Genomic DNA, 25,474 nt, shown 5'->3' on the forward strand with positions numbered 1-25,474 from the left:
TAGAATGAATGTGACCACTTCAAGCTGCTCTTCAATGTACATCCCCGATGTCACAGGGTCAATTAAGAACCCAGTGTGATTTTTATTTTGAGTAAATTCAAGATCTGCAGTAAAATGTTTTGATTTAAGAAAATTCTGATACAAAATACAAAATTTTCTGATACAAAATGAGGACAAGAACTAAGTGGATGCCAGCCTTGATTCATGAACAGTCCAAGTACAGGTACAAGTGTCATACAAAACAGAAGTGTGCATAAGATCAATACCTGGAAAACAGTACAGTATGCACGCAGAGTAAAAAAAAGAGCAAAAACAAAAACCCATCTGAAATGGGAGTCAAAGTTATTGAGGCAAAAGAAAAGAATTTATTTACAATGTAAAAGTAAAAAGTAGTAAAAGTAGGTCAGACCACTGTATATTATATATAAATTTAAAAAGTGAGAAAAAAATCGACACTGGAAAGTTTCTTTAACATCAAATTCCCAACTTCAGAATGCCATACATTTGAATAAACCACTTTTCACAGTCATTTATAACACCTTTGAAATCTTATGGCCATAACAACATTAGCAGGATCTAAAGGTGTACAGACAAACTTTAAAGGAGAGACACTGGTGAAAAACACTGGTGCTATGTGGCAAAGTGACAAACAAACAAAACTAACAGGAAAAACACTGAAACTGAACACTAAAACATTCATGACAAAAACAATTACAACTGCCCTCCACCTTCTATAGTTTAAAAGAAGCAGAGGTGACTTCAGAGCCCCTGGACATAACTGAGCTCCTCCTGAATGAGCTGTCTGACAAATATCTTCCATAAAAAGGCACAAACTTTTTCAGCAGCTGCAAGGCTCGTCTCATAAACTTCTCTCCCACAAAAGCATAAATGATGGGATTCAGACAGCAGTGAGTGTAAGCTAAGGCCTCGGTCACTGTTTTTGACAGCCTTATATTTTTGAACCAGGTTATATTATTGTGGACTATTCCTCTTTTCTGAAGAAACTCCAGGAAAAGGGAAATGTTATATGGAGCCCAGAGTAAGAAAAATGCAAGCACTATGCAGATGATCAGCTTGACGATGCGGTGCTTCTTTGCGGTCCTCATGCTCACCAGCGTGGGAATGATTCTGGAGTAGCAACCTACCATCACCAACAAGGGAATGATGAGACCCAGCACATTTATGGTGAACAGGCTGTAACGCTCCCAGACTTTGCTCTCCTCGGGATAGTCACACTCCACTCCTTTGGATTCCTGTTCTATTGCCTTTATGAAGATAAAATCCGGCAGAGACACAAACAAGCTCAGCATCCAAACGAGCACGGTCAGAATGATGGCTGCCCTCTTTGTGCGATAACGTGCAACCCTGTGAGCGTGCACGATGATCATGTAGCGCTCCAGCGTCATGACAACCATGAAGAAGATGCTGCTGAAGAAGCCAATGTGGTGAGACCCGGAGATCAAACGGCACATGAAGTCTCCAAAAGCCCACTGACCGACCCTGGCGTTGTGAGAGTAGAAAGGCAGCGTGAAGACGAAGAGGAGGTCAGAGAGAGCCAGGTTGAAGAGGCAGATGTCTGTCAGGTTGCTCTGATACCGGTGCTTCACCAGGACACACACCACTAGCCCGTTACCTTTGGAAGAAAAGACACAATAAGTGTACCTGTCACACTGTTACATGTTGAACAGCATTCTCTCTCTTTTGCATTTCATCTGTGTCTCACATACACACACCTACATGCATAGGTAAAGATTCTCAAGTTGGAAATTCCCAGAAAAGGAGGTCTGTGCAATGTGTAGAAACTCATAATCTCCACAGCATACACACAAGAGGACACACCTACCTATGAAGCCCATGATGAAAACCAAACTGTAGAGAGTGGTGAGAAACACTTTGTTAAAGTCCTTTACATCACCTATGTAGGTAGGAGAAAGGTCTGTGTCGTTAGGAAACTCATAGTAAAATGAATAATCATAGGCTGTGGTGTTTTCTCCTGCAGAAAGAGAGAGAAAGATTTGTTATTAACATTATTATTTATATTAATTTCAGCACAGGCTACAACAAATAAGATGCAGTATATCAAAGACTTCTTTACTGCTGTAAACACATGCTGCCGTTGGAGGTTAACTGGATTTATTTTTGAATGCTCATTGCATCAAAGTGTTAGGTTTGGTTTCGTAATGCCGTTTCAACCCTTATCAAGTGCAGCCTGAATTTCCAACCTATTGCTGATGACATGTTTCTGTTTTAAAGGAGGTTTTCCTTTGCTATGAGCACCACAAATAATCCATTCACATCTGCTGGTTTGGCCCCCCAGGCAGTTGACAGTGGGGGTGATTTTGCCACCTATTGGTGCTCATTGGTACTCCGTCCTTGGGAACATCCTTAATCCATAAAATGCTTCTTTTTAAAAAATAGGATTAAAATCTTCTTCACACTGTCTATGATTTAAACCTGCACCATTATTGTAACAAATCTGATAACTGGTTTTGTTGGGATTAAAATTATTAGACGAGGATGGTATTCCATAATAAACCTACGATCAACTATTGGGTTTGTTTATCTGTGTTATTGTAATTTTTAATGTAAGCATTGTTTTGGATGTGATGAAAGGTTTTAACACTATTACAATGATTTTACAATATTACCATTATTATTCTGAAAATAACAGATACATGGATGGAGATAACAGCACTTGTAAAAGTTGTATTAAGGCATTGTGGCAGTGTTGTGTTGTTTTTAACTACTATTAAAAAAACAACAGTAAAAATAAGATCTCTAGATTAAAGATGAAATTAGAAATCATGAAGTAGCTTTGACATAGTTTCAGTCACAGTATTTGGTTTTAGATCTCTGTGACAATGCGTGCAGCTTTGAACACTACACTTTATAACCCAAGTAAATTTCCAAGAGCTCTGTAAAACATGACACTTTAAATAGTCTAAATTGTGGATTAATGTTGAAAGATAATTACCTGACATTGTGATATCTCAGTGAAGGCTCTTCCAACCAGGTCAAGTCAGGAATTACACTTCAAGGCTCCCTTTCCCCGTTTACTGATGTGATCCCTTTAGGTATGCAGAAATGAACTAACTATCAAAAGTTCTGCAGTCCGCTAATGATGAGAACAGAAAGAGAAAAAAAAGGTGTTGCTTCCTGTACGTCCCCAAGTCTGATCTTTATCAGGAGTCTGCTTGAAATCTAGACTGACAGAAAATGGTTCAAAGCACAACACAGCAAATGGTGACAGAAATTTCTACTTTGACTAATTGACTGCTGGTTTTTGCCAAAAGTGACAGAAAGTTTATTTTTATTGTTATTGTTACTATTTTTATTTGTTTTTCTTCTTGGACTCATTAATGTACACCACTGCTACATATTATACACTTTGTACTAACAGGAGACTTTAGCCATTATGCCTCACTAATACTGTGTTGGAACCACTTTAACTTTCAACAGGTGCTGCAAACACTCCTCAGTTATTTTGGTTCATGTTGATGTGATAGCATCATGCAGCTGCTGTAGATTTGGTGGCTGCACATTCATTTTCTTTAAAGAATAATTATATTGGGTCCTTTTTTGATAGATATAGTGAAGAGTGACACGAAAGGGGGGGCGGGGGGACTTTTGGATGACATGTATACCTATATAACCATATGCACTATATATCTGTCTGCACTGAACATATATGCGGTAACTTTCACACAGACTCTTAAGCACAAGATGTTTTTCCTCAACATGGTTTATTAAGGTGGTACAGTAGCAGAGCAGTTAATGCTGGGGAGAGTTCTCCTGAATAACTCACTTTCCAGCTCCGGTAGCGGAGCACAGTATGAATGTGCTCCGGTGGCAGCACATTCATAAAGACAAACCTCCAGTTCAGCCACATCCCAAAGCTGGTCTGGTGGATTTAGGCTGTGGTGGCTGTGGAAGCCATTTGAGCACAGTGAACTTGTCATGTAAAAATAACAGTGTGTGGTGATTTGAACTCTATGACATGGTGGGTGCTCCTGCTGGAATCAGCCATCAGAAGATGGAAACTCTACAGTGATGCACATAGTCAAAAGCAATACTCAGGATGCGCAGTTGGTGCTGAGGGTCACAAACTTTGCCACGAAAATATCCCCCACACCATTACACCACCAACAGCACCATGAACTGTTGATACAAGGAAGGATCAATCCATCCTTTCATGTTGTCTACACCAAATTCTAACATCTGGCATCATGTCCCTGCCATCCAAGTATGGCAGCTGAAAGAAATCTCCGTCCCGGGTCATCCGTGGATCGGTTTTCCTCCGAGGCGTGGGCACCTATAAGCAGAGTTTTGTCTTTACCCTATAAGATTCAAAATTATTCAAAGTAACACTCAGGTATGCCGTTCAGCAGGTTAGTTACGACGTCGGGAGTAGCTTGGGAGAACAAGGAAACACAGACTGCTTCAGGTTGCCTTCCCAAACCAACTCAAAGGTTTATTCATCATACAACAGTTTATATAGAGGAAAAAGGTTCGTGTGTCAGCAGATTCTCAGTTCAAACCGGTACAGACCAAATATGGAAGCGTCTTCCTGCCCTCTGAGCAAAGAAGTATCCTTTGTATAGTTTATCATTTCAGCTACAATTTATGATCATCCCAGCGAAATACACTCCTAGACATAGAATACAGAGTTCTTTCATTAGTGAATTCTGAAACAAACCACCTGGCCTTTAACAAACCTTTTTCTAAGAGATAAAGAAGGGAGGATGGGAGTAAGGAAGTGATCTCTGTGGTATTTTCGACCTTGAGGTACCAGCCTGTGATTCTTACACATTAATTCTTGGGTCACAGAGAAAGAGAAAAACAACTAGTAAATGGGCCTTATTGAGTAACAGTTTTCCTGTATAATATCACTATAAAACAATATCCTGTAAATGCTACCATGGTATCAAAATATCACAACAGCAGCAGAACTCAAGAATAATATGAACTGACAGCATTTTCCAGTCTTCAGTTGTCCAAACTATGTAGTGCAAACTGCTCCCTCAGTTTCTTGATCTGTTGATCGGAATGGCATCCAGTGTGGTCTTCTGCTGCTGTAGCACATCTGGGTCAATGTATATTATATATTCAGAGATGCTTTTCTACATATTGTAGTTGTAACAAGTTTTTATTTGAGTTATTTTAATTTTAGGAATTGAACTTTGTTCAATTGAGATACAAACATATGGAATGAATGTAGAATATTACCACTTAAGCTGCTCCTAAGTGTACTTCCCCGATGTCACAGGGACAATGTGACATCGGGGATGTCGGGACAATGTGATTTTTATTTTAAGTAAATTCAAGATCTGCAGTAAAATGTTTTCACTTAAGAAAATTCTGATACAAAATGAGGACAAGAGACGAGTGGATGCCAGCCTTGATTCATGAACAGTGAAAGTACAAGCACAAGTATCATAACAAAACATAAGCATGCATAAGATCAATACCTGGAAAACAGTACGGTACAAAAAACCAAAACCAAAAACCCATCTGAAATGGGAGTCAAAGTTACTGAGGCAAAAGAAAGGAATTTACTTACAATGTAAAAGTAAAAGGTAGCAAAAGTAGGTCAGTCCACTGTATATTATATGGGGCACTATATATATTTGTGTGTGTGTGTGTGTGTGTGTGTGTGTGTGTGTGTGTGTGTGTGTGTGTGTGTGTGTGTGTGTGTGTGTGTGTGTGTGTGTGTGTGTGTGTGTGTATTAAAAAGTGAGACAAAAACCAACACTGGAAAGTTTGTTTCCAATCCAATTCCATTATAAATGCTGGCATAAAGCATTTTTTTCAAAAGTTATTCTAAAACCCAACTTCAGAATTCCATACATTTGAATAAACCACTTTTCCACAAGCTCATTAAAGATGTGTGACAAAAAACAAACTAACAGATTGTTGCAAATACTGTTGTAAACAAAAGGTTCAGTTTAAGCAAGTTTCATTAAGCCTGAGCAGAAGAAGAAAGGGCATTGCACAGAGTTTGGAAAAGACGTGAGATTCTCTAAAACATATGGCTATGGTAACAGAATAGTGTCGTTTATAACACATTTGAAATCTTATGGCCATAACAACATTAGCAGGATCTAAAGGTGTACAGACAAACTTTAAAGGAGAGACACTGGTGAAAAACACTGGTGCTATGTGGCAAAGTGACAAACAAACAAAACTAACAGGAAAAACACTGAAACTGAACACTAAAACATTCATGACAAAAACAATTACAACTGCCCTCCACCTTCTATAGTTTAAAAGAAGCAGAGGTGACTTCAGAGCCCCTGGACATAACTGAGCTCCTCCTGAATGAGCTGTCTGTCAGATCTCTGCTGTAACCAGGCACCAACTTTTTCAGCAGCTGCAAGGCTCGTCTCATAAACTTCTCTCCCACAAAAGCATAAATGATGGGGTTCAGACAGCAGTGAGTGTAAGCTAAGGCCTCGGTCACTGTTTTTGACAGCCTTATATTTTTGTACCAGGTTTCATCATCAGGGATTATTCCTCTTTTCTGAAGAAACTCCAGGAAAAGGGAAATGTTATATGGAGCCCATAGTAAGAAAAATGCAAGCACTATGCAGATGATCAGCTTGACGATGCGGTGCTTCTTTGCGGTCCTCATGCTCAACAGCGTGGGAATGATCGTGGAGTAGCAACCTACCATCACCAGCAAGGGAATGATGAGACCCAGCACATTTATGGTGAACAGGCTGTAACGCTCCCAGACTTTGCTCTCCTCGGGATAGTCACACTCCACCCTATGGGATTCCTGTCCTATTGCCTTTATGAAGATAAAATCCGGCAGAGACACAAACAAGCTCAGCATCCAAACGAGCACGGTCAGAATGATGGAAACCCTCTTTGTGCGATAACGTGCAACCCTGTGAGCGTGCACGATGATCATGTAGCGCTCCAGTGTCATGACAACCATGAAGAAGATGCTGCTGAAGAAGCCAATGTGGTGAGACCCGGAGATCAAACGGCACATGAAGTCTCCAAAAGCCCACTGACCGACCCTGGCGTTGTGAGAGTAGAAAGGCAGCGTGAAGACGAAGAGGAGGTCAGAGAGAGCCAGGTTGAAGAGGCAGATGTCTGTCAAGTTGCTCTGATTGCGATGCTTCACCAGGACACACACCACTAGCCCATTACCTTTGGGGGAAAAGACATAATATATGTACCTGTCAGTAGAGCAGGGCGATATGACCAAAAATATTTATCACGATATACATGTTGGATTTGTATTGTTGATTATCATTTATGCTTAGAAATATCTACTTATGTAGGCTTAGAGTTTTATAATTAGTTGTAGATTGATAGAGGTTTGATCCTTAGTAGTCTGCAGAGACGTAGTGTGCATTCCAGAGTGCTCTGGCATTAAGACCCACACTCTGGGAGGATGGGAGAGGTCGTACCTTTTCTTATTGTTTTATGGTAGGATAAATGTATCTATATCTGTTTTAGGCTAAGTGCCCTTTGTTTAGATAAACTGCTGGACTTCCAGACCACACACACACACACACACACACACACACACACACACACACACACACACACACACACACACACACACACACACACACACACACAGGCAAGGTACTCTTTGTTTGTATGTAGACGTCATATGTTAATGAACCTATGTATATTCATGTAACCTCAATAAAAGCAGTGTTACGGGGGAGCGGACGAGAGCAACTGGGGTCAAGCAAAGGAACGGCGCTTGTCCGGTTCTCTCCCGTGCACGAGAAACATGAAGAACTTTGCCTACTCGTGTCTTGCTTTGCTGTGTAATTACATTGTCTTCAACGTTCCAGTGAATAGGTTCAAGCTACAAACCTATCAATACATTTGAAAATTTGCAATACCGATATAACTGACGATATAATTGAGACTAGACAAAATACTTTACAACTCCACAACTTCATTAGTGCAAAACCCCCATCAATTTATTTTCACTTAAACAAGCAGCTGTTTTTTATGTGCATTAAAGTTATATAAAAATTTAACAGTGCAAATGCAAATTCCTTGCTGACAGTTTAATCAAAAGGCATTTCCAGTGGAAATTGACCGACATATCCTCAGCATAACCATGTAAAATATCCACAAAACTTAAAAAGAGGTTATACACACACAATACTGTAATATTATGTTGAAACACAGTACGTATCACTCCGCAAGGCGCCTGCCTACGGTAGCCGTGATGCTCCGACAATCCATCAAGCGGTGCGGGTTCGTAGCTTAGCAAAGTTGTACTAAAACATTTGACAGATTTTCGAGCGCCGTGTACATAAAATCGTTTAGAGGTCAGTAAACACAACCAGAATTCATACATAAGGCACACGGGATTATAAGGGGCACTGTCGATTTTTATAAAAATCCAAGGATTGATTTTAAGCGCGCCGTATTTTCCGAAAAACATGGTAATAACGACGGTCCGCTAGCATGCTCTAGCAGAAATAGTGCTTTGTTGTGTATCTGACAGACGAAAGCTAAACCAGTTCCACACCACTGAAGTTGCAGCATTTTTACAAACCAATTGGTTCAACTGTTTCATTCAACGATCCGCTTTTGCTGTGAAGGTTCTCAGTCATCCAGGTCATCGTAGTCTAAGGAGCAAACAAACTTAACAACGTGGTATATGCTGTACAGTGCAGCAAGGAATGCCCAGACCTCTACATCGGAGAGACCAAACAGCCACTTCACAAGGGCATGGCACAACATAGAAGAGCCACCTCCACGGGACAAGACTCAGCTGTCCATCTGCATCTAAAGGACAAAGGTCACTCTTTCGAGGATGCCAATGTTCACATTTTGGACAGAGAGGACAGATGGTTTGAAAGAGGAGTGAAAGAAGTCATTTACGTCAGCGGTCCCCAACCTTTTTTGCGCCACGGACCGGTTTATGCCTGACAATATTTTCATGGACCGGCCTTTAAGGTGTCGCGGATAAATACAACAAAATAAAACTAGTACCGGTACCGAAAAAAAGAACATTTATTCATAACACACATGAAAAGACCCAGGAAAACCAAGTTAACGATAAAAACGATGACAAAATAACGCTGAAAACCAATAAAAACCCTGAAAATTATACATTTCACACCTGAGCCTCAACTCTCGCGGCCCAGTACCAAACGACTCACGGACCGGTACCGGTCCGAGGGTTGGGGACCTCTGATTTACGTCCACTGTGAGCGACCATCTTTGAACAGAGGCGGTGGTTTACGACACCAACTGTCTGCCATCTATAATCCAGTTTTGAGATCCCTTCCCAGACGCCTTAATGCCCACTCACATCCTGGGCCATCTGACCTCAGGAAATCACATGATAGGGTGGGGCCAGGTTTCACAATGAACACACCCGAAACTCTGGCTGATTGTGACCCACACCCGCTTTCACACCTTGGCTCATGTGAATAGGTAGAGGATCATCAGGGGGTCCTTTGTCCCTCTTTGGGGGGAAACTCCCAGTGGTTTTAAATCTGGCACTCTCCACCATTTGACCCTTAGAAATAAAGAAGCTTATCGGATGAGAGGTGAAACGTTTTCAAGCAACTCAAAGAAGTCCAGACGCTTTTCTTTCCAAGCTCCTTAGATCAGCTTTTGCCCTTCTCATTCTCCATCGCTGCCATGCTTTTTCCGCCATGTGCATATAAAAACAAAGGCACTGCACATGCGCGTTTTACCCAAATTCTATTGTGATATTTCATTTTCTTATCATTGCCCAACATTATACCGGTATTACCGTGAACGGTATGATATGGCCCAGCCCTACCTGCCACGCTGTTACATGTTGAACAACATTCTCTCTTTCCCGTTCCATCTGCGTGTCTCACATACACACACCTACATACATAGGTAAAAGTCAGCAAGTTAGAAATTCCCAGAAAAGGAGGTCTGTGCAATGTGTAGAAACAATCCATAATCTCCACAGCATACACACAAGAGGACACACCTACCTATGAATCCCAGGATGAAAACCAAACTGTAGAGAGTGGTGAGAAACACTTTGTTAAAGTCCTTTACATCACTTAGGTTGGTAGGAGAAAAGCCTGTGTCGTTCTCATGGTAATCTGGGTAATCATAGATTGTGGTGTTTTCTTCTGCAGCAAGAGAGAGAAAGATTTACTATATTGCTCATTGCATCAAAGTGTTAGGTTTGGTTTCGTAATGCCGTTTCAACCCTTATCAAGTGCAGCCTGAATTTCCAACCTATTGCTGATGACATGTTTCTGTTTTAAAGGAGGTTTTCCTTTGCTATGAGCACCACAAATAATCCATTCACGTCTGCTGGTTTGGCCCCCCAGGGAGTTGACAGTGGGGGTGATTTTGCCACCTATTGGTGCTCATTGGTACTCCCTCTTGGGAACATCGTTAATCCATAAAATGCTTCTTTTTAAAAAATAGGATTAAAATCTTCTTCACAAAGTCTATGATTTAAACCTGCACCATTATTGTAACAAATCTGATAACTGGTTTTGTTGGGATTAAAATTATTAGACGAGGATGGTATTCCATAATAAACCTACGATCAACTATTGGGTTTGTTTATCTGTGTTATTGTAATTTTTTGTGTAAGCATTGTTTTGGATGTGATGAAAGGTTTTAACACTATTACAATGATTTTACAATATTACCATTATTATTCTGAAAATAACAGATACATGGATGGAGATAACAGCACTTGTAAAAGTTGTATTAAGGCATTGTGGCAGTGTTGTGTTGTTTTTAACTACTATTAAAAAAACAACAGTAAAAATAAGATCTCTAGATTAAAGATGAAATTAGAAATCATGAAGTAGCTTTGACATAGTTTCAGTCACAGTATTTGGTTTTAGATCTCTGTGACAATGCGTGCAGCTTTGAACACTACACTTTATAACCCAAGTAAATTTCCAAGAGCTCTGTAAAACATGACACTTTAAATAGTCTAAATTGTGGATTAATGTTGAAAGATAATTACCTGACATTGTGATATCTCAGTGAAGGCTCTTCCAACCAGGTCAAGTCAGGAATTACACTTCAAGGCTCCCTTTCCCCGTTTACTGATGTGATCCCTTTAGGTATGCAGAAATGAACTAACTATCAAAAGTTCTGCAGTCCGCTAATGATGAGAACAGAAAGAGAAAAAAAAGGTGTTTCTTCCTGTACGTCCCCAAGTCTGATCTTTATCAGGAGTCTGCTTGAAATCTAGACTGACAGAAAATGGTTCAAAGCACAACACAGCAAATGGTGACAGAAATTTCTACTTTGACTAAATGACTGCTGGTTTTTGCCAAAAGTGACAGAAAGTTTATTTTTATTGTTATTGTTACTATTTTTATTTGTTTTTCTTCTTGGACTCATTAATGTACACCACTGCTACATATTATATACTTTGTACTAACAGGAGACTTTAGCCATTATGCCTCACTAATACTGTGTTGGAACCACTTTAACTTTCAACAGGTGCTGCAAACACTCCTCAGTTATTTTGGTTCATGTTGATGTGATAGCATCATGCAGCTGCTGTAGATTTGGTGGCTGCACATTCATTTTCTTTAAAGAATAATTATATTGGGTCCTGTTTTGATAGATATAGTGAAGAGTAACACGAAAGGGGGGGCGGGGGGACTTTTGGATGACATGTATACCTATATAACCATATGCACTATATATCTGTCTGCACTGAACATATATGCAGTAACTTTCACACAGACTCTGTGTGTTTTGCCTCACCATGGTTTATTAAGCACCAGCTGAGCATCCTGAGTTTTGCTGTTGACTATATGCAACTCTTCATCACTCTAATGTTTTAATCTTCTAATGGTTGATTCCAGCAGGAACACCCACCATGCGTGAGTTCAAATAACCTCACACTATTATATTTACATGACAAGCTCAATGTGCTCAAAAGGCTTCCACAGCCACCACAGCCTAAATCCACCAGACCAGCTTTGGGATGTGGCTGAACTGGAAGTTTGTCTTTATGAATGTGCTGCCACCAAATCTACAGCAACTGCACGATGCTATCACGTCAGCATGGAACCAGAATTTCAATTCAATTCAGTTCAATTTTATTTATATAGCACCAAATCACAACAACAGTCACCTTAAGGCGCTTTATATTGTACAGTAGATCATACAATAGTAAATACATAATAGATACAGAGAAAAACCCAACAATCATATGTAACAGAGATTAATAACAGGTATGATTAATTGCAGAGAGGTCTATTAACGCATAGTGAGTGAGAAAGGTGACTGGAAAGGAAAAACTCAATGTATGATGGGAATCCCCCAACAGCCTATCCCTATTGCAGCATAACTAAGGGAGGATTCAGGGTCACCTGGTCCAGCCCTAACTATATGCTTTAGCAAAAAGGAAAGTTTTAAGCCTAATCTTAAAAGTAGAGATAGTGTCTGTCTCCCGAATCCAAACTGGAAGCTGGTTCCACAGAAAAGGGGCCTGAAAACTGAAGGCTCTCCCTCCCATTCTACTTTTAAATACTCTAGGAACAACAAGTAGGCCTGCAGAGCGAGAGCGAAGTGCTCTAATATGGTACCTAATATGGTATCTAATATGGTACTACAATGTCATTAAGATAAGATGGGGCCTGATTATTTAAGACCTTGTATGTGAGGAGCAGGATTTTGAATTCAATTCTGGATTTAACAGGAAGCCAATGGAGGGAAGCCAAAACAGGAGAAATATGCTCTCTCTTTCTAGCCCCTGTCAGTACTCTTGCTGCAGCATTTTGGATTAATTGAAGGCTTTTCAGTGAGTTTTTTGGACATCCTGATAATAATGAATTACAGTAGTCCAGCCTAAAAGTAATAAATGCATGAACTAGTTTTTCAGCATCACTCTGAGACAGGATATTTCTAACTTTAAAGATGTTGCGCAAATGGAAGAAAGCAGTCTTACATATTTGTTTTATATGTGCGTTGAAGGACATGTCCTGGTCAAAAATGACTCCAAGGTTCTTCACAGTGTTACTGGAGGCCAAAGTAATGCCATCCAATCTGGTTAGATACCATATGTCTAAGATTTTCAGGGCCGAGTACAATAACCTCAGTTTTATCTGAATTAAGAAGCAGAAAGTTAGCGGCCATCCAGGTCTTTATGTCTTTAAGACATTCCTGCAGTTTAACTAATTGGTGTGTGTTGTCTGGCTTCATAGATAGATAGAGCTGAGTGTCATCAGCATAGCAGTGAAAATGTACACTATGTCTTCTGATGATACTGCCTAAGGGAAGCATGTATAATGTAAACAGAATTGGTCCTAGCACTGAACCCTGTGGAACTCCATAATTAACCTCAGTGTGTGAAGAGGACTCTCCATTTACATGAAAAAATTGGAGTCTATTAGATAGATATGATACAAACCACTGCAGTGCAGTACCTGTAATACCTACAGCATGTTCTAATCGCTCTAATACAACATTATGGTCAACAGTATCGAATGCTGCACTGAGGTCTAGCAGGACAAGCACAGAGATGAGTCCACTGTCAGAGGCCATAAGAAGATCATTTGTAACTTTCACTAAAGCTGTTTCTGTGCTGTGATGAGCTCTGAAACCTGACTGAAACTCTTCAAATAAGCCATTACCCATACTCTTATCTGACAGCGTTGCATCCAATGTGGTCTTCTGTTGCTGTAGCACATCTACTGCAAGATTTGAAGAGTTGTGCATTCAGAGATGCTCTTCTGCATACTTTGGTCATACCGAGTTGTTATTTGAGGTACTGGTGCATTCGTGCCAGCTGTCTGGGTCTTCTCCATCAACAAGACATTTTCAACCAGAGAACTGCAACTCACTGGATATCGTTTCTATTTTGGACTATTCTCTGTAAACACTAAAGATGGTTGAATAGATAGTGCAGTAGTTCCTGAAACATTCAGAACAGCCCCTCTGCACAAACAACCACGTTATGGTAAACAGAAATTAAACTGAATTTCTTCCCCATTATGATGCTCACTTTGAACTTCAGCAGGTTGACATGACCATGTGTGCAGGTCTAAATGCTCTCAACAGCTACAGGCCAGTGGCTCTGACTCCCCACCTGATGAAGACCCTGGAGCGGCTGGTGCTGGCTCAGCTTCGGACCCTGGTGAGATCATCACTGGACCCACTTCAGTTTGCCTACCAACCTGGCATTGGAGTGGATGATGCCGTCAATCACCTCCTACATCGTTCCCTCTCTCACTTGTGGACCAGTGGGAGCATTGTGAGAATCATACTCTTTGATTTCTCCAATGCCTTCAACACCATTCTTCCCACGGTCCTGAAGGACAAGCTGGAGAACTTAGGAGTGGACCATGACCTCACATCATGGATACTGGACTACCTCACCGACCGACCACAGTACGCAAGAATTCAGGGCTGTGTGTCGGACAGGGTTGTCTGCAGTACGGGGCCCCCACAGGGAACGGTTCAGGCTCCGTTGCTTTTCACCATCTACACTGCAGACTTCTCCCACAACTCCACCCAGTGCTTCCTTCAGAAGTTCTCTGATGACTCTGCAATTGTCGCCCTCAACATTGATGGGGATGACAGGCAGTACAGAGAACTGACCCAAGTCTTTGTGGACTAGTGCCAGCAGAACTACCTCCAGATCAACACCAGTAAAACCAAGGAGCTGGTGGTAGACTTCCGCAGGCACAAACATCCTCCACTGCAACCACTTAACATTCAAGGTATGGATATTGAGGCTGTGGATAGCTACAGGTACCTTGGTGTTTATCTGAACAATAAACTGGACTGGACTCGTAATTCAGATGCCCTCAACACGAAATGGCAGAACAGGCTGTACCTGCTGTGGAGATTCAGGTCTTTCAGAGTGAAGGGTCAACTCCTGAAGACCTTCTATGGCTACGTCTACACTAGCCCGGATAAAATTAAACGGCATTTTCTATTGTTTTTGAGCGTTTCCAAACAGTTGTTCATCCACACTGAAACAATCGAAACTACTGTGTTCCTGTATTGCACATGGGTGAAACATAAGACTGCCCTGTCTGCCCCGTATTTACTTTCTGGCTATTTGAAACCTCGCAGCAAAATGTTGTAGAAAAGCACCGTGTTTTTTTAAATGGACTGACAATGAGGTGGAGTTGTTGCTGCAAGTAACATAAAAGTACAAAGTTGCAAAAGGGTTGAGAATTAAAGAATTTGAAGAAAAGCTATACAACTGCTGTATAATGCCCTCCGCTATCTTAGTATAACTGGTCACATGACTGCATCATATGAATAAAATGCGTCATCGTTTTGAAAAGTCTCCGTTTACGCAGTCTACACTATGCAGCGAAATGTATCCACTTTCAAATGTATCCGCTTTGGAGAGCATTTTCAAAAAGCTCTGTTTTCCTTGTGTGGCGAGACGAGGTTGGGATATAAAGTAAATACTCTTCAGTTTTAAAGAACGACAACGCCACCCTGGGAATTTCACCCAGAGAATACTGGAAATGACACTAAATCACCAAAAAGGCACTTAGGTTCGCTATACTCAATCCAGAGACGAGGTTCAATAATAAACAAATTGACAATTTATTGGTAATTATTTAAAACACCGAATAAAAACATAATCATAAATATTCAAATACAAATATGCTTAAAAAGGTATTCAGAGCTGAGGCTTACCAGTGGAGGGGCAGGGATGCCACACACAAGAAAGAAAACACACCAAAACACAAGTGCAGCACACTATCACACACTCACACTAATAAACTAGACAAGGCAGGTGTGTACACTCAAGGGATCCCACCACCAAGGCACCCTAGTCTCCTCCACGTCGGCACTCCGCATCTGAATAAAAGAAACAAAGAAAATGTTAATATATTACAACAAACTAATGTGTAGCACCGGGGGATAACCCAACTGCAGGACCACACTGGTGATCCACAGCTAGAAAAAGGGCCTCCCACCAGTGGTGTAACAGAGAATCCAAACTACAAATCAAAAAGCAATAAAACAACATACAATCTGAATAAAACTCTAAAATCTGGAGCAAACGGAATCGCCGTACTGCTCCAACTTGCCGTCCACACGACGATAAGTTAACAGTCAATCAATATGCACGCCAGCTGACTCCGATAACCGGCATGCATATGGCCGTTGTCCACGCCGACGTCCACTGTAAAAGCTGACAGCAGCAGGGAAAGAATTCTCACAACGGGAACAGACGGTAAAAGCACAGCAAGGCAAAACAGCAGCACTTCAGTTCGCGTAGCTTGGCGCAAAACTAAGGTCCACACTTCCTGCGAAACATAGTAAATAATTACTATAAAAGAACAATAGAAGGCAGAGAGCGTAACAAAAGTTGATTACGTACCAAGTAAGCCGGGTCACAGAACGTAAGCAGAATAGCTCAGAGGAGGCTTCTATAGCTACGACCAGCCGCGATGGAGGCTTCAGAAGAATAACCCGCAAATGATCTCCACCACACCGAGGGGAAGTCAGGTGACCAAAAAGGAGATCACAGGCAAGCGACGCAGAGACACTCAAATGGACACTATTTATACCAGCACCCCCTAATGGGCCAGGCTGAAAGTGGGTTGGACCGAAGGATAACATTCATCCTGCCACATTCTACCCCTCCTTCTTGCATCGTCGCCCCGACGATGAAAAGACACCCAGATTAGTCCCAAGGCCTAAAAAAAATGCAGAGAAAGCATGTACCCTAAGCTCAGAAATAGAATCAGCAGCCCCTTGTGCCACCTCCCCTGTTGGTCTTGGGAGATGATGGATGTTTGAATGCTGGCCAGCTGTGGACCGGGTTGTTTTTCGCACCACCACATTTCTTGTATCAGAACTCGTAGAGGGAGCAGGAAGAGAGCTAGATGGAACTGGTGCTACACTCGGAGTAACTGTACAAGTGGCTGGGACATCGGAAGTTCGGTCTTCTGGCCGGAGCAACAACTCAGGGCTACTTGGAATCACTGCCACTGGGCTGTAAGATGGTGAAACATTTACTTGAGGAGCTCCTACGCTCAGGAATAACAGGTCACTGTCACTTGATGAGTCATGTCCTGGTTCTGGGGAGGATATTTCTGGGCCACGTGGGCTACTGCTTGGAGCAGGCCCTTCTGATGGTATGGCTGCCGTTATCACAGCCTTCAACAAGGTACGATGAACATGCTTCACGCTGCTGGGATCATCTGCAGGTGCGATGGTATATACTACCCCACCTCCTTTAGGTGCCTTCAGGATTCTATATACCGCTGGTTTCCATCGATCTTGGATTTTACATCTCCCTCTTCCACTCAAATCGCACAGGAACACCAACTGGCCGTCGTTCAATGGTGCCTCTTTCTGCCGGGATTGATGCTCCTGAATCCACTCGTGCACATCTCCACTGATGGGGTCCGGTACTCTGCCCAACAGAAAGTCCACTGGCAACCTGGGTTCTTGCCCAAACATCAATAAAAATGGAGTTTCCCCAGTAGCCTGATGGGGAGTGGTATTATAACAGTAGAGTAACTGGGGCAAACATACATTCCAGTCTCTTTTTCTGGACACTGGCAGGGTCCGCAACAAATTGTGCAAAGTCCTATTAAAACGTTCACACTGACCATTTCCAGCCGGATGATAAGGAGTAGTGTGGGACTTCTCGATACCATAAAACCTGCAGAGCTGCTGGATCAGGGAGCTTTCAAAGTTACGACCCTGATCGGAATGGATACGCGCTGGTACACCAAACTTCGAAAACCACTCAGTCACGAGAACCTGGGCCACTGTAGCAGCACATTGGTCACGAGTGGGGACAGCCAATGTATACTTGCTGAAAACATCAGTCATCACCAAAACGTTCTCCAGCCCATTCCGGGAAGGTTCGAGCAAGGTGTAATCAATGGCCAAGATTTCATTTGGTCGAGAAGCCAACAAATGTCCCATGAAACTTTGAGCTGCTGGTTGGGTGTCTTTTGCAACTTGGCAACGTTCGCATCTCTGACACCAATGAGCTACCTCAGCAGACATACCTGGTCAGTAGCACCGTGAGCGGAGAAGCGCTAGGGTCCTTTCCACACCTTGATGGCCGTGCTCCTGATGAACATGAGTCAACACCTGCTCAATTAGTGCACTAGGCAGCAAAAGCTGAAGTACCACCTCGGCACCGTCAGGGCGATGAACCTGACGATACAGAACTCCTTCCCTTTCAATCAGACGATCCCATTGTCGTAGCAGCACCAGAGCAAGTGGAGCAAGCTGCTGCCGCTCCTCAAAGCTGGGTCGCTGCTTCTGTCTCCAGAACACCAAGATCTCCTTTATCACTGGGTCGACCTGTTGGAGGGCATGAAGATCAGGAGTAGTGAGATGGGGCAAAACCGTAATGGCAGCTTGTGATACCTCAGCTGGTCCCAGCCGCAAGGCTTGTTGAAGAGGTCCAGGCAAGGCTGTACCAGGAACCATGGCTTTAATCTCCTGAGGATCAGGTGGATGCTGGCGAGATAAAGCGTCTGCGTTCTTATTACTCCTTCCTGACCTGTACTTTAAGTCGAAGTCGAACGAAGCGAGCTGAGCTGCCCAGCGCTGTTCAGTAGCCCCAAGTTTAGCAGAAGACAAGTGACTAAGAGGATTGTTGTCGGTGTAAACAATACACTTATGGCCCAACAAGTACTCTCTAAATTTCTCAGTCATGGCCCACTTAAGTGCCAAAAACTCCAGCTTCATTGAGCTATAATTTAGCATATTGCGCTCAGTGGGCCTCAAACCCCGACTGGCATAGGCTATTGGCCTCACCTTACCTCCCTGCTCCTGGGAAAGCACTGCCCCTAGGCCGGCATGGCTGGCATCCACTTCTAAAATAAAAGGCAAAGAGAAATCTGCATAAGCGAGCACTGGTGCTGTTGTCAGTTTAGTTTTTAATGCCTCAAAACTTTGAGCACACTCTACAGTCCAGTTCTCCACGACACCATGCTCTGACCTCTTCTTTGATTTTCTGCCTCCCCACTCTGCCACCAGTCTATGCAGAGGTGCCGCCAACTTGGCAAAACCCTCCACAAAACGGCGATAATAGCTGGCAAACCCAAGGAAGGAGCGTAGTTCCGAAACAGTCTTAGGAGGCTGCCAGTTAGCCACCACTTCCACCTTGCTAGGGTCCGTAGAGACACCTTGATCGGAGATGACATGGCCTAGGTAGCGAACCTCCCGCTGGAAAAAGGCACATTTGGCAAGCTTGGCTTTTAAACCTTCCTGCTGAAGCCGACCTAGCACCACATCCAGCCGCTCAAGATGTTGCGATACTGTTGATGAAAAGATTACAATGTCATCAAGATAGAGAAGCAGAGACTGGCACTGTTGATCACCGAAAAGGCGTTGCATTAGTCTCTGGAAGGTGCTAGGGGCATTACAGAGCCCAAATGGCATTCGGTTCCATTCAAATAGGCCGAAAGGAGTACAGAAGGCAGTCTTGGGCCTATCCTCTTCCGTAACTGGGACCTGATTATAGCCACTTGCTAAATCCATGGTGGAAAACCAACGGGCACCAGTCAGCGCATCTAAGGATTCTTCAATGCGCGGCAGGGGGAATGCATCTTTCCTTGTCTTGTTGTTCAGTTGCCGATAATCAACACACATGCGCGGGCTGCCATCCTTCTTCTTAACGAGCACAATGGGAGAAGCATAGGGGCTGCTACTCTCTAATCACCTCGGCCCCTAACAACTGGTTAATATGCTCTTTCACAACCTCGTACTCTGAAGGGGGGGATGCGCCTATAACGCTGCCGCACGGGGATATCGTCTAAGACTGGAATGTCATGGGAGATCAAGTTAGTGTAACCCAAATCAGTGTCATGAGCAGAAAAGACCGAGCTGTATTTCTTAAGGAGAGACCTCACCTGTCCCTGTTCCTCTGCTGACAGTTTAGACAAATCAATCCCTTCCATCTGATCCTGCACAGTAGGAGTGGCGGTGTGAGATGCCATTGTGGCTACGTTAGGGAGTACTTCTGTCACACCAGCGGGCAAACTGACCACATGAACATCTTCCAGGGTCCCTATAACGGTCCTAGGGTAAAGCAAGACGCTGTAGTCCCTACATTAACAACTGGTATGTATGCAGTACCTCTAACCACTCGAACCAATGCAGGGGACGCTAAAAGTCCAGCAGGCAAGTTAACATCAGTAGGTTCAAATAACACAGTGGCACCTGAATATTGCTCAGAACAGGTGGCGGCCACTACTTTCATTACACCACCCGGAATGCAACATGCTCGCTTACCCCTCACTCTCACATGGCCAGACAAATCCAGTGGGGCTCTTATACTAACGTCATGGCACTTTTGCAGCGCCTGCACAAGGGGTTTAGGGGCCTCTGTAACAAAGCCCAAACTAAACAATGCTTCACCGTGTTGCCCAAAAAGCTCGTGGTAACACTTCCGAATGACATTCATCCCCAATACACCCGGAACCGTGGAAGGTCCTGCACCTGGAGGATCTTTAACGACCAACACGCCACACTGTGGAAGAAACTTGTCACAGAGCTCTACACTTAGCTCGATATAGCCAAGGTAAGGAATGGACAACCCATTAGCCGCTTTAAGCTGCAACCAATGACAAGCTTGGAGACGCTCTTGACCCCAGGACTCAAAATGCTGGCGGAAAAAACTTTCAGTAATGGTAGAGACCATGGACCCCGTATCAACCAAACAAGGTACTTTTATACCGCCCATGTCCACATCTATATGAGGACAGGATGAAATTAATTTCGAGACTGCCTCTGGACCATTAGAAACAACCCTTGAGCCAATAGACACCCCACCCGAACTGTGGCTCGGCAATACGGAGGGTGCTAGTTTTCCGAAGCCGTATTTAAAGGAGTGCCTGCGATTATGCAGAGGGGCCTGCGAAGGAGGCCGGGAACGAGGAACGCGTTCCCCATCACACTCCCGAGCAAAATGTCCAGGTTGCTGACAACGACGGCATATAATGGAGTCGCCCCGTCCTGAGCGAGGCATTCGATGGGGGCCCTGCAATCGAGCAATGCTCTGAGTGAGCTGATTAAGTTGCTCCTGCTGGCGCTTTAACAATTCCTTCATCTCGCTCATCTCAGACAAATGGGTAGACTGAGCTATTCCTGAAGGACCGCTATGGACCCCATACTGAATGCCATAAACAGAAGGGACAGAACTGCTTCTATGCCTAACGCCACTAGGCAACCCTTCACGTTCCCACCTAATAGCTTCCCCTCTAATCTCCAGCAATGTCAGTGTGGGCTGCCTCCTTACTAGCTGCTTTAACTCCCGCCGCAAGGTACTATCTAAGACCTGTTCAACAAATTGATCTCTTAATAAAACGTCAGCATTGGGCATGCCATTGGGGGCACTCGATTTAACTTTCTCCATAAGACCCAAGAGAGCGAGGGAAAACTCTTGCAGTGTCTCACTTTCCTGCTGTTTTCTAGAGAAGAAAGCTTCCTGCAATGCTACATAGGATTCTGAACAGCCATAAAGTTCTTGCAATATAGTAATTATCTTAGCAGGATCAGTCCTCTCTGCACTAGAGCGATATTTAATCTCCTCACGTGCTTCTCCTTCTAGGTGGTCAAACAGGAAAAATGCTTTATCAGCCAAAGACAAATGACGTGCTCTAGCACAACCTTCTAATTCCTCCAACCATTCATTCAACCCTATACCTGATTTTCCTCTAAACATAGGGCATTTTCTGTCACGGGGCACAAAAACTAGTCTCTCTGCTACAGAGACACCAGCCGTTGGGGGGTTCACAGATGATGCAGTTGAAGTAGAAGGTGTAGCACTAGTACCTGACCCAACAGCCCTCTCCTGACGCAGCCTCTCATTGTCTGCTTTCAGCTGCGCGATCAAGTCCCTGAGTTCCTGTAACTCTTCCTCCATCTCTGTAACACAGCTGTGAAATCCCACACCAAAGTAGCTGCTGCTTTGCCTTTATTCTGTACAAAATAATATAAAAAAACAATTTACGTTACACCAAACAAAAAAAGAAGAACACACGTCTCTGTTTTAAAGAGTATATCCTGTCGACAACAACGCCAAGTTTGTGGCGAGACGAGGTTGGGATATAAAGTAAATACTCTTCAGTTTTAAAGAACGACAACGCCACCCTGGGAATTTCACCCAGAGAATACTGGAAATGACACTAAATCACCAAAAAGGCACTTAGGTTCGCTATACTCAATCCAGAGACGAGGTTCAATAATAAACAAATTGACAATTTATTGGTAATTATTTAAAACACCGAATAAAAACATAATCATAAATATTCAAATACAAATATGCTTAAAAAGGTATTCAGAGCTGAGGCTTACCAGTGGAGGGGCAGGGATGCCACACACAAGAAAGAAAACACACCAAAACACAAGTGCAGCACACTATCACACACTCACACTAATAAACTAGACAAGGCAGGTGTGTACACTCAAGGGATCCCACCACCAAGGCACCCTAGTCTCCTCCACGTCGGCACTCCGCATCTGAATAAAAGAAACAAAGAAAATGTTAATATATTACAACAAACTAATGTGTAGCACCGGGGGATAACCCAACTGCAGGACCACACTGGTGATCCACAGCTAGAAAAAGGGCCTCCCACCAGTGGTGTAACAGAGAATCCAAACTACAAATCAAAAAGCAATAAAACAACATACAATCTGAATAAAACTCTAAAATCTGGAGCAAACGGAATCGCCGTACTGCTCCAACTTGCCGTCCACACGACGATAAGTTAACAGTCAATCAATATGCACGCCAGCTGACTCCGATAACCGGCATGCATATGGCCGTTGTCCACGCCGACGTCCACTGTAAAAGCTGACAGCAGCAGGGAAAGAATTCTCACAACGGGAACAGACGGTAAAAGCACAGCAAGGCAAAACAGCAGCACTTCAGTTCGCGTAGCTTGGCGCAAAACTAAGGTCCACACTTCCTGCGAAACATAGTAAATAATTACTATAAAAGAACAATAGAAGGCAGAGAGCGTAACAAAAGTTGATTACGTACCAAGTAAGCCGGGTCACAGAACGTAAGCAGAATAGCTCAGAGGAGGCTTCTATAGCTACGACCAGCCGCGATGGAGGCTTCAGAAGAATAACCCGCAAATGATCTCCACCACACCGAGGGGAAGTCAGGTGACCAAAAAGGAGATCACAGGCAAGCGACGCAGAGACACTCAAATGGCCACTATTTATACCAGCGCCCCCTAATGGGCCAGGCTGAAAGTGGGTTGGACCGAAGGATAACATTCATCCTGCCACATTCGACAAAAATCGCTGTCTCAGTGTGGACAGAAGGCCAAAACGGAGAGAAAAAGATGTGTTTTCAAACAAAAATGTATTATTGTGGACATGGCCTATGACTCTGTGGTGGGTGGCCTCTTTTACGGTGTGATCTACTGGGGCGGCAGCATCTCTGCTGGGGACAGGAAGAGACTGAACAGGCTGATCAGGAGGGCCAGCTGTGTTCTAGGATGCTCTCTGGACCCTGTGAAGGTGCTGAATGACAGGAGAATGGTAGCTAAGCTGTGGACAACATCCCCCATCCCATGCAGGAGACCCTGACAGTTGACCCAGTCATTGACCCAGTATTTTCTGTTCATCTGTTTATCCTCTGTATGTTCCACTTCCTGTTTTGTGTTAGCGTTACTCTGTGTGCATTATGTTCCAGTTCTTATTCCATGAATCTTTAGTTCAATTATGTTCAGCTGCTCACTCACCTGTCACCTATCAGTCATTATTCAGCCAGTGTATTTAAGTCCTCAGTTCTCTCCTGGTCTTGGTCGCGTCATTGATGTTCATGTGATGTTCATGTGATGTTGTCACTGCTATCTATGCCACATGTTTGCCTTTCAGTTCAGATCAGTCAGCCATTCATTCAGTCCAGTTATTCAGTCAGTCAGCCATCTCCTGTTTTCGTCATTCGTCCCTCACAATAAACACCCTGAATCCTCACCGTGAGTTCTGCGTTTGAGTCCTCTTCTCCACATCCACTCAGCAACTCCTGACAGACAGCACTGAACACCTCCTTCAGTGGCAGGCAGTGCTGGTCAAGTTACTTGAAAAAAGTAATCAGTAACTAATTACTGATTACTTCCCCAAAAAAGTAATCCCGTTACTTTACTGATTACTCATTTTCAAAAGTAATTAATTACTTAGTTTCTTAGTTACTTTTTAAAAACACGATTTACAACCTGAATAGGTAATAAAGCGATAGATCTTTCAGCCCAATTCTACTTTTTCTGCATAATCCATCATACAAAATGTAATCAAATGGAAAAGTCTCTTTTTTATTAACTTGTTTTATTAGTTTTAACCTTTTAACTTTATGCATGAAGCAAAAATTTAATTATATGCAACATTCTCTGACTGGAAGAAATTTGTTTAATATTTAAACCTATTTTCTGCACATTCCAGCACATAAAATAAAATATTTTTTTGTGTTTACACTCACTCTTTCAAATAGATGCAAGTAAAACACAGCAGGAAATAAATAAAATCAAAGACTCAGCGGTCCTGTTGCTCTGTTTTCACCTGTAAAGCAGGAGTAGGGTGGGTGGAGGTTTACCCTGGTGCAGGTGTGCTGCAGCGGTCAGTGGAAGAATCCGCGAGTTTCTCTGTGAATTTCCACGCTTTAAACGCTGCACACTCATACTCTCTCCCGCACTCGATATATTATCCACAGCTGTTGTCACGAACGTCGCACTTGGTTACGTCACTATCATGAGACATTCTCGCAAAAAACTCACGGTTTTAGTAACGCAGTAACGCAGCATTCCTACGGGAAAGTAACGGTAATCTAATTACCGATTTTGCAATAGTAATCCCTTACTTTACTCGTTACTTGAAAAAATCAGATTACAGTAACGCGTTACTTGTGACATGTGCACTACAAGTGGGCCTTATGCTGTATCACACCTACACACATGAGACACTGGGCCCATTTTAATGGAAGATTAGATAGATAGAGAACCCCCCCCCCCCCCCCCCCCCCCAATTCTTATTATCTTATCTTATCCTATTGCAGTGGGGGGTTTTTTTCTCCTGTAGCTTTGCACTGTCCACTTTCTGCTGAGACACAACAGATTTCCCACGTGTGAGACTAATAAAGGTTATCTCATCTTTTGAAAATATGAAATCCCCCTTTTCTTTGATGCTTACATGGAACAAACATTGTGTTCAGATTGCTGAACTTTTTAGTCAGGTAGTTTTTGATGCAGCGTCAAAGACTTTTCCACTTTTTTGTTTGAAAGACCCATCATGTCCTTTTTCCTTTTTAAAATGTATGCAAATAATGGGCTTTTTCTTGTTTGTCCTGAAACTCACATTCCCCACGCCAAGGAGGTGGTGTAGTTTTTTTCCCATTAGCATTGATATGAAATAGAAAAAAGAGAGGCGAAAATATTTGCAAATGAAGAGTTTATTTTTTGTTCTTTCACATATACTTCTTGAATAAACTGACTGTATATTCAGTACAGCTTATCAGGAACTTCAGACCTTCATTTTACTTGAATATGTTTAC

General features: G+C 42.9%; 1 protein-coding gene and 1 long non-coding RNA gene across 3 annotated transcripts; both read right to left on the reverse strand.

The window, feature by feature from the left end:
• Positions 1–731: 731 nt before the first annotated feature.
• On the reverse strand, positions 732–10,976 carry LOC308405526 (C-C chemokine receptor type 2-like; the record flags this gene model as incomplete). Its single annotated transcript, XM_080896198.1, has 3 exons — positions 732–1,633; positions 9,966–10,109; positions 10,970–10,976. 3 exons carry the CDS (start codon positions 10,974–10,976, stop codon positions 732–734), a joined length of 1,053 nt encoding a protein of 350 aa, XP_080752324.1.
• A 4,396-nt stretch (positions 10,977–15,372) lies between these two features.
• LOC308406572 lies at positions 15,373–23,101 on the reverse strand. 2 transcript variants are annotated; one of them, XR_013973570.1, is made up of 4 exons: positions 22,961–23,101; positions 22,348–22,886; positions 21,748–21,894; positions 15,373–16,244 (listed from the first exon to the last, which is right to left on the reverse strand). It is a non-coding gene; the product is annotated as an uncharacterized lncRNA (long non-coding RNA). The 2 variants fall into 2 exon arrangements; XR_013973571.1 differs by having other exon boundaries at positions 22,270–22,886.
• Positions 23,102–25,474: the final 2,373 nt, after the last annotated feature.

Source organism: Rhamphochromis sp. 'chilingali' (genome assembly GCF_963969265.1).
Source record: "Rhamphochromis sp. 'chilingali' genome assembly, chromosome: 11".
In the NCBI taxonomy this organism is placed as follows: domain Eukaryota; kingdom Metazoa; phylum Chordata; class Actinopteri; order Cichliformes; family Cichlidae; genus Rhamphochromis; species Rhamphochromis sp. 'chilingali'.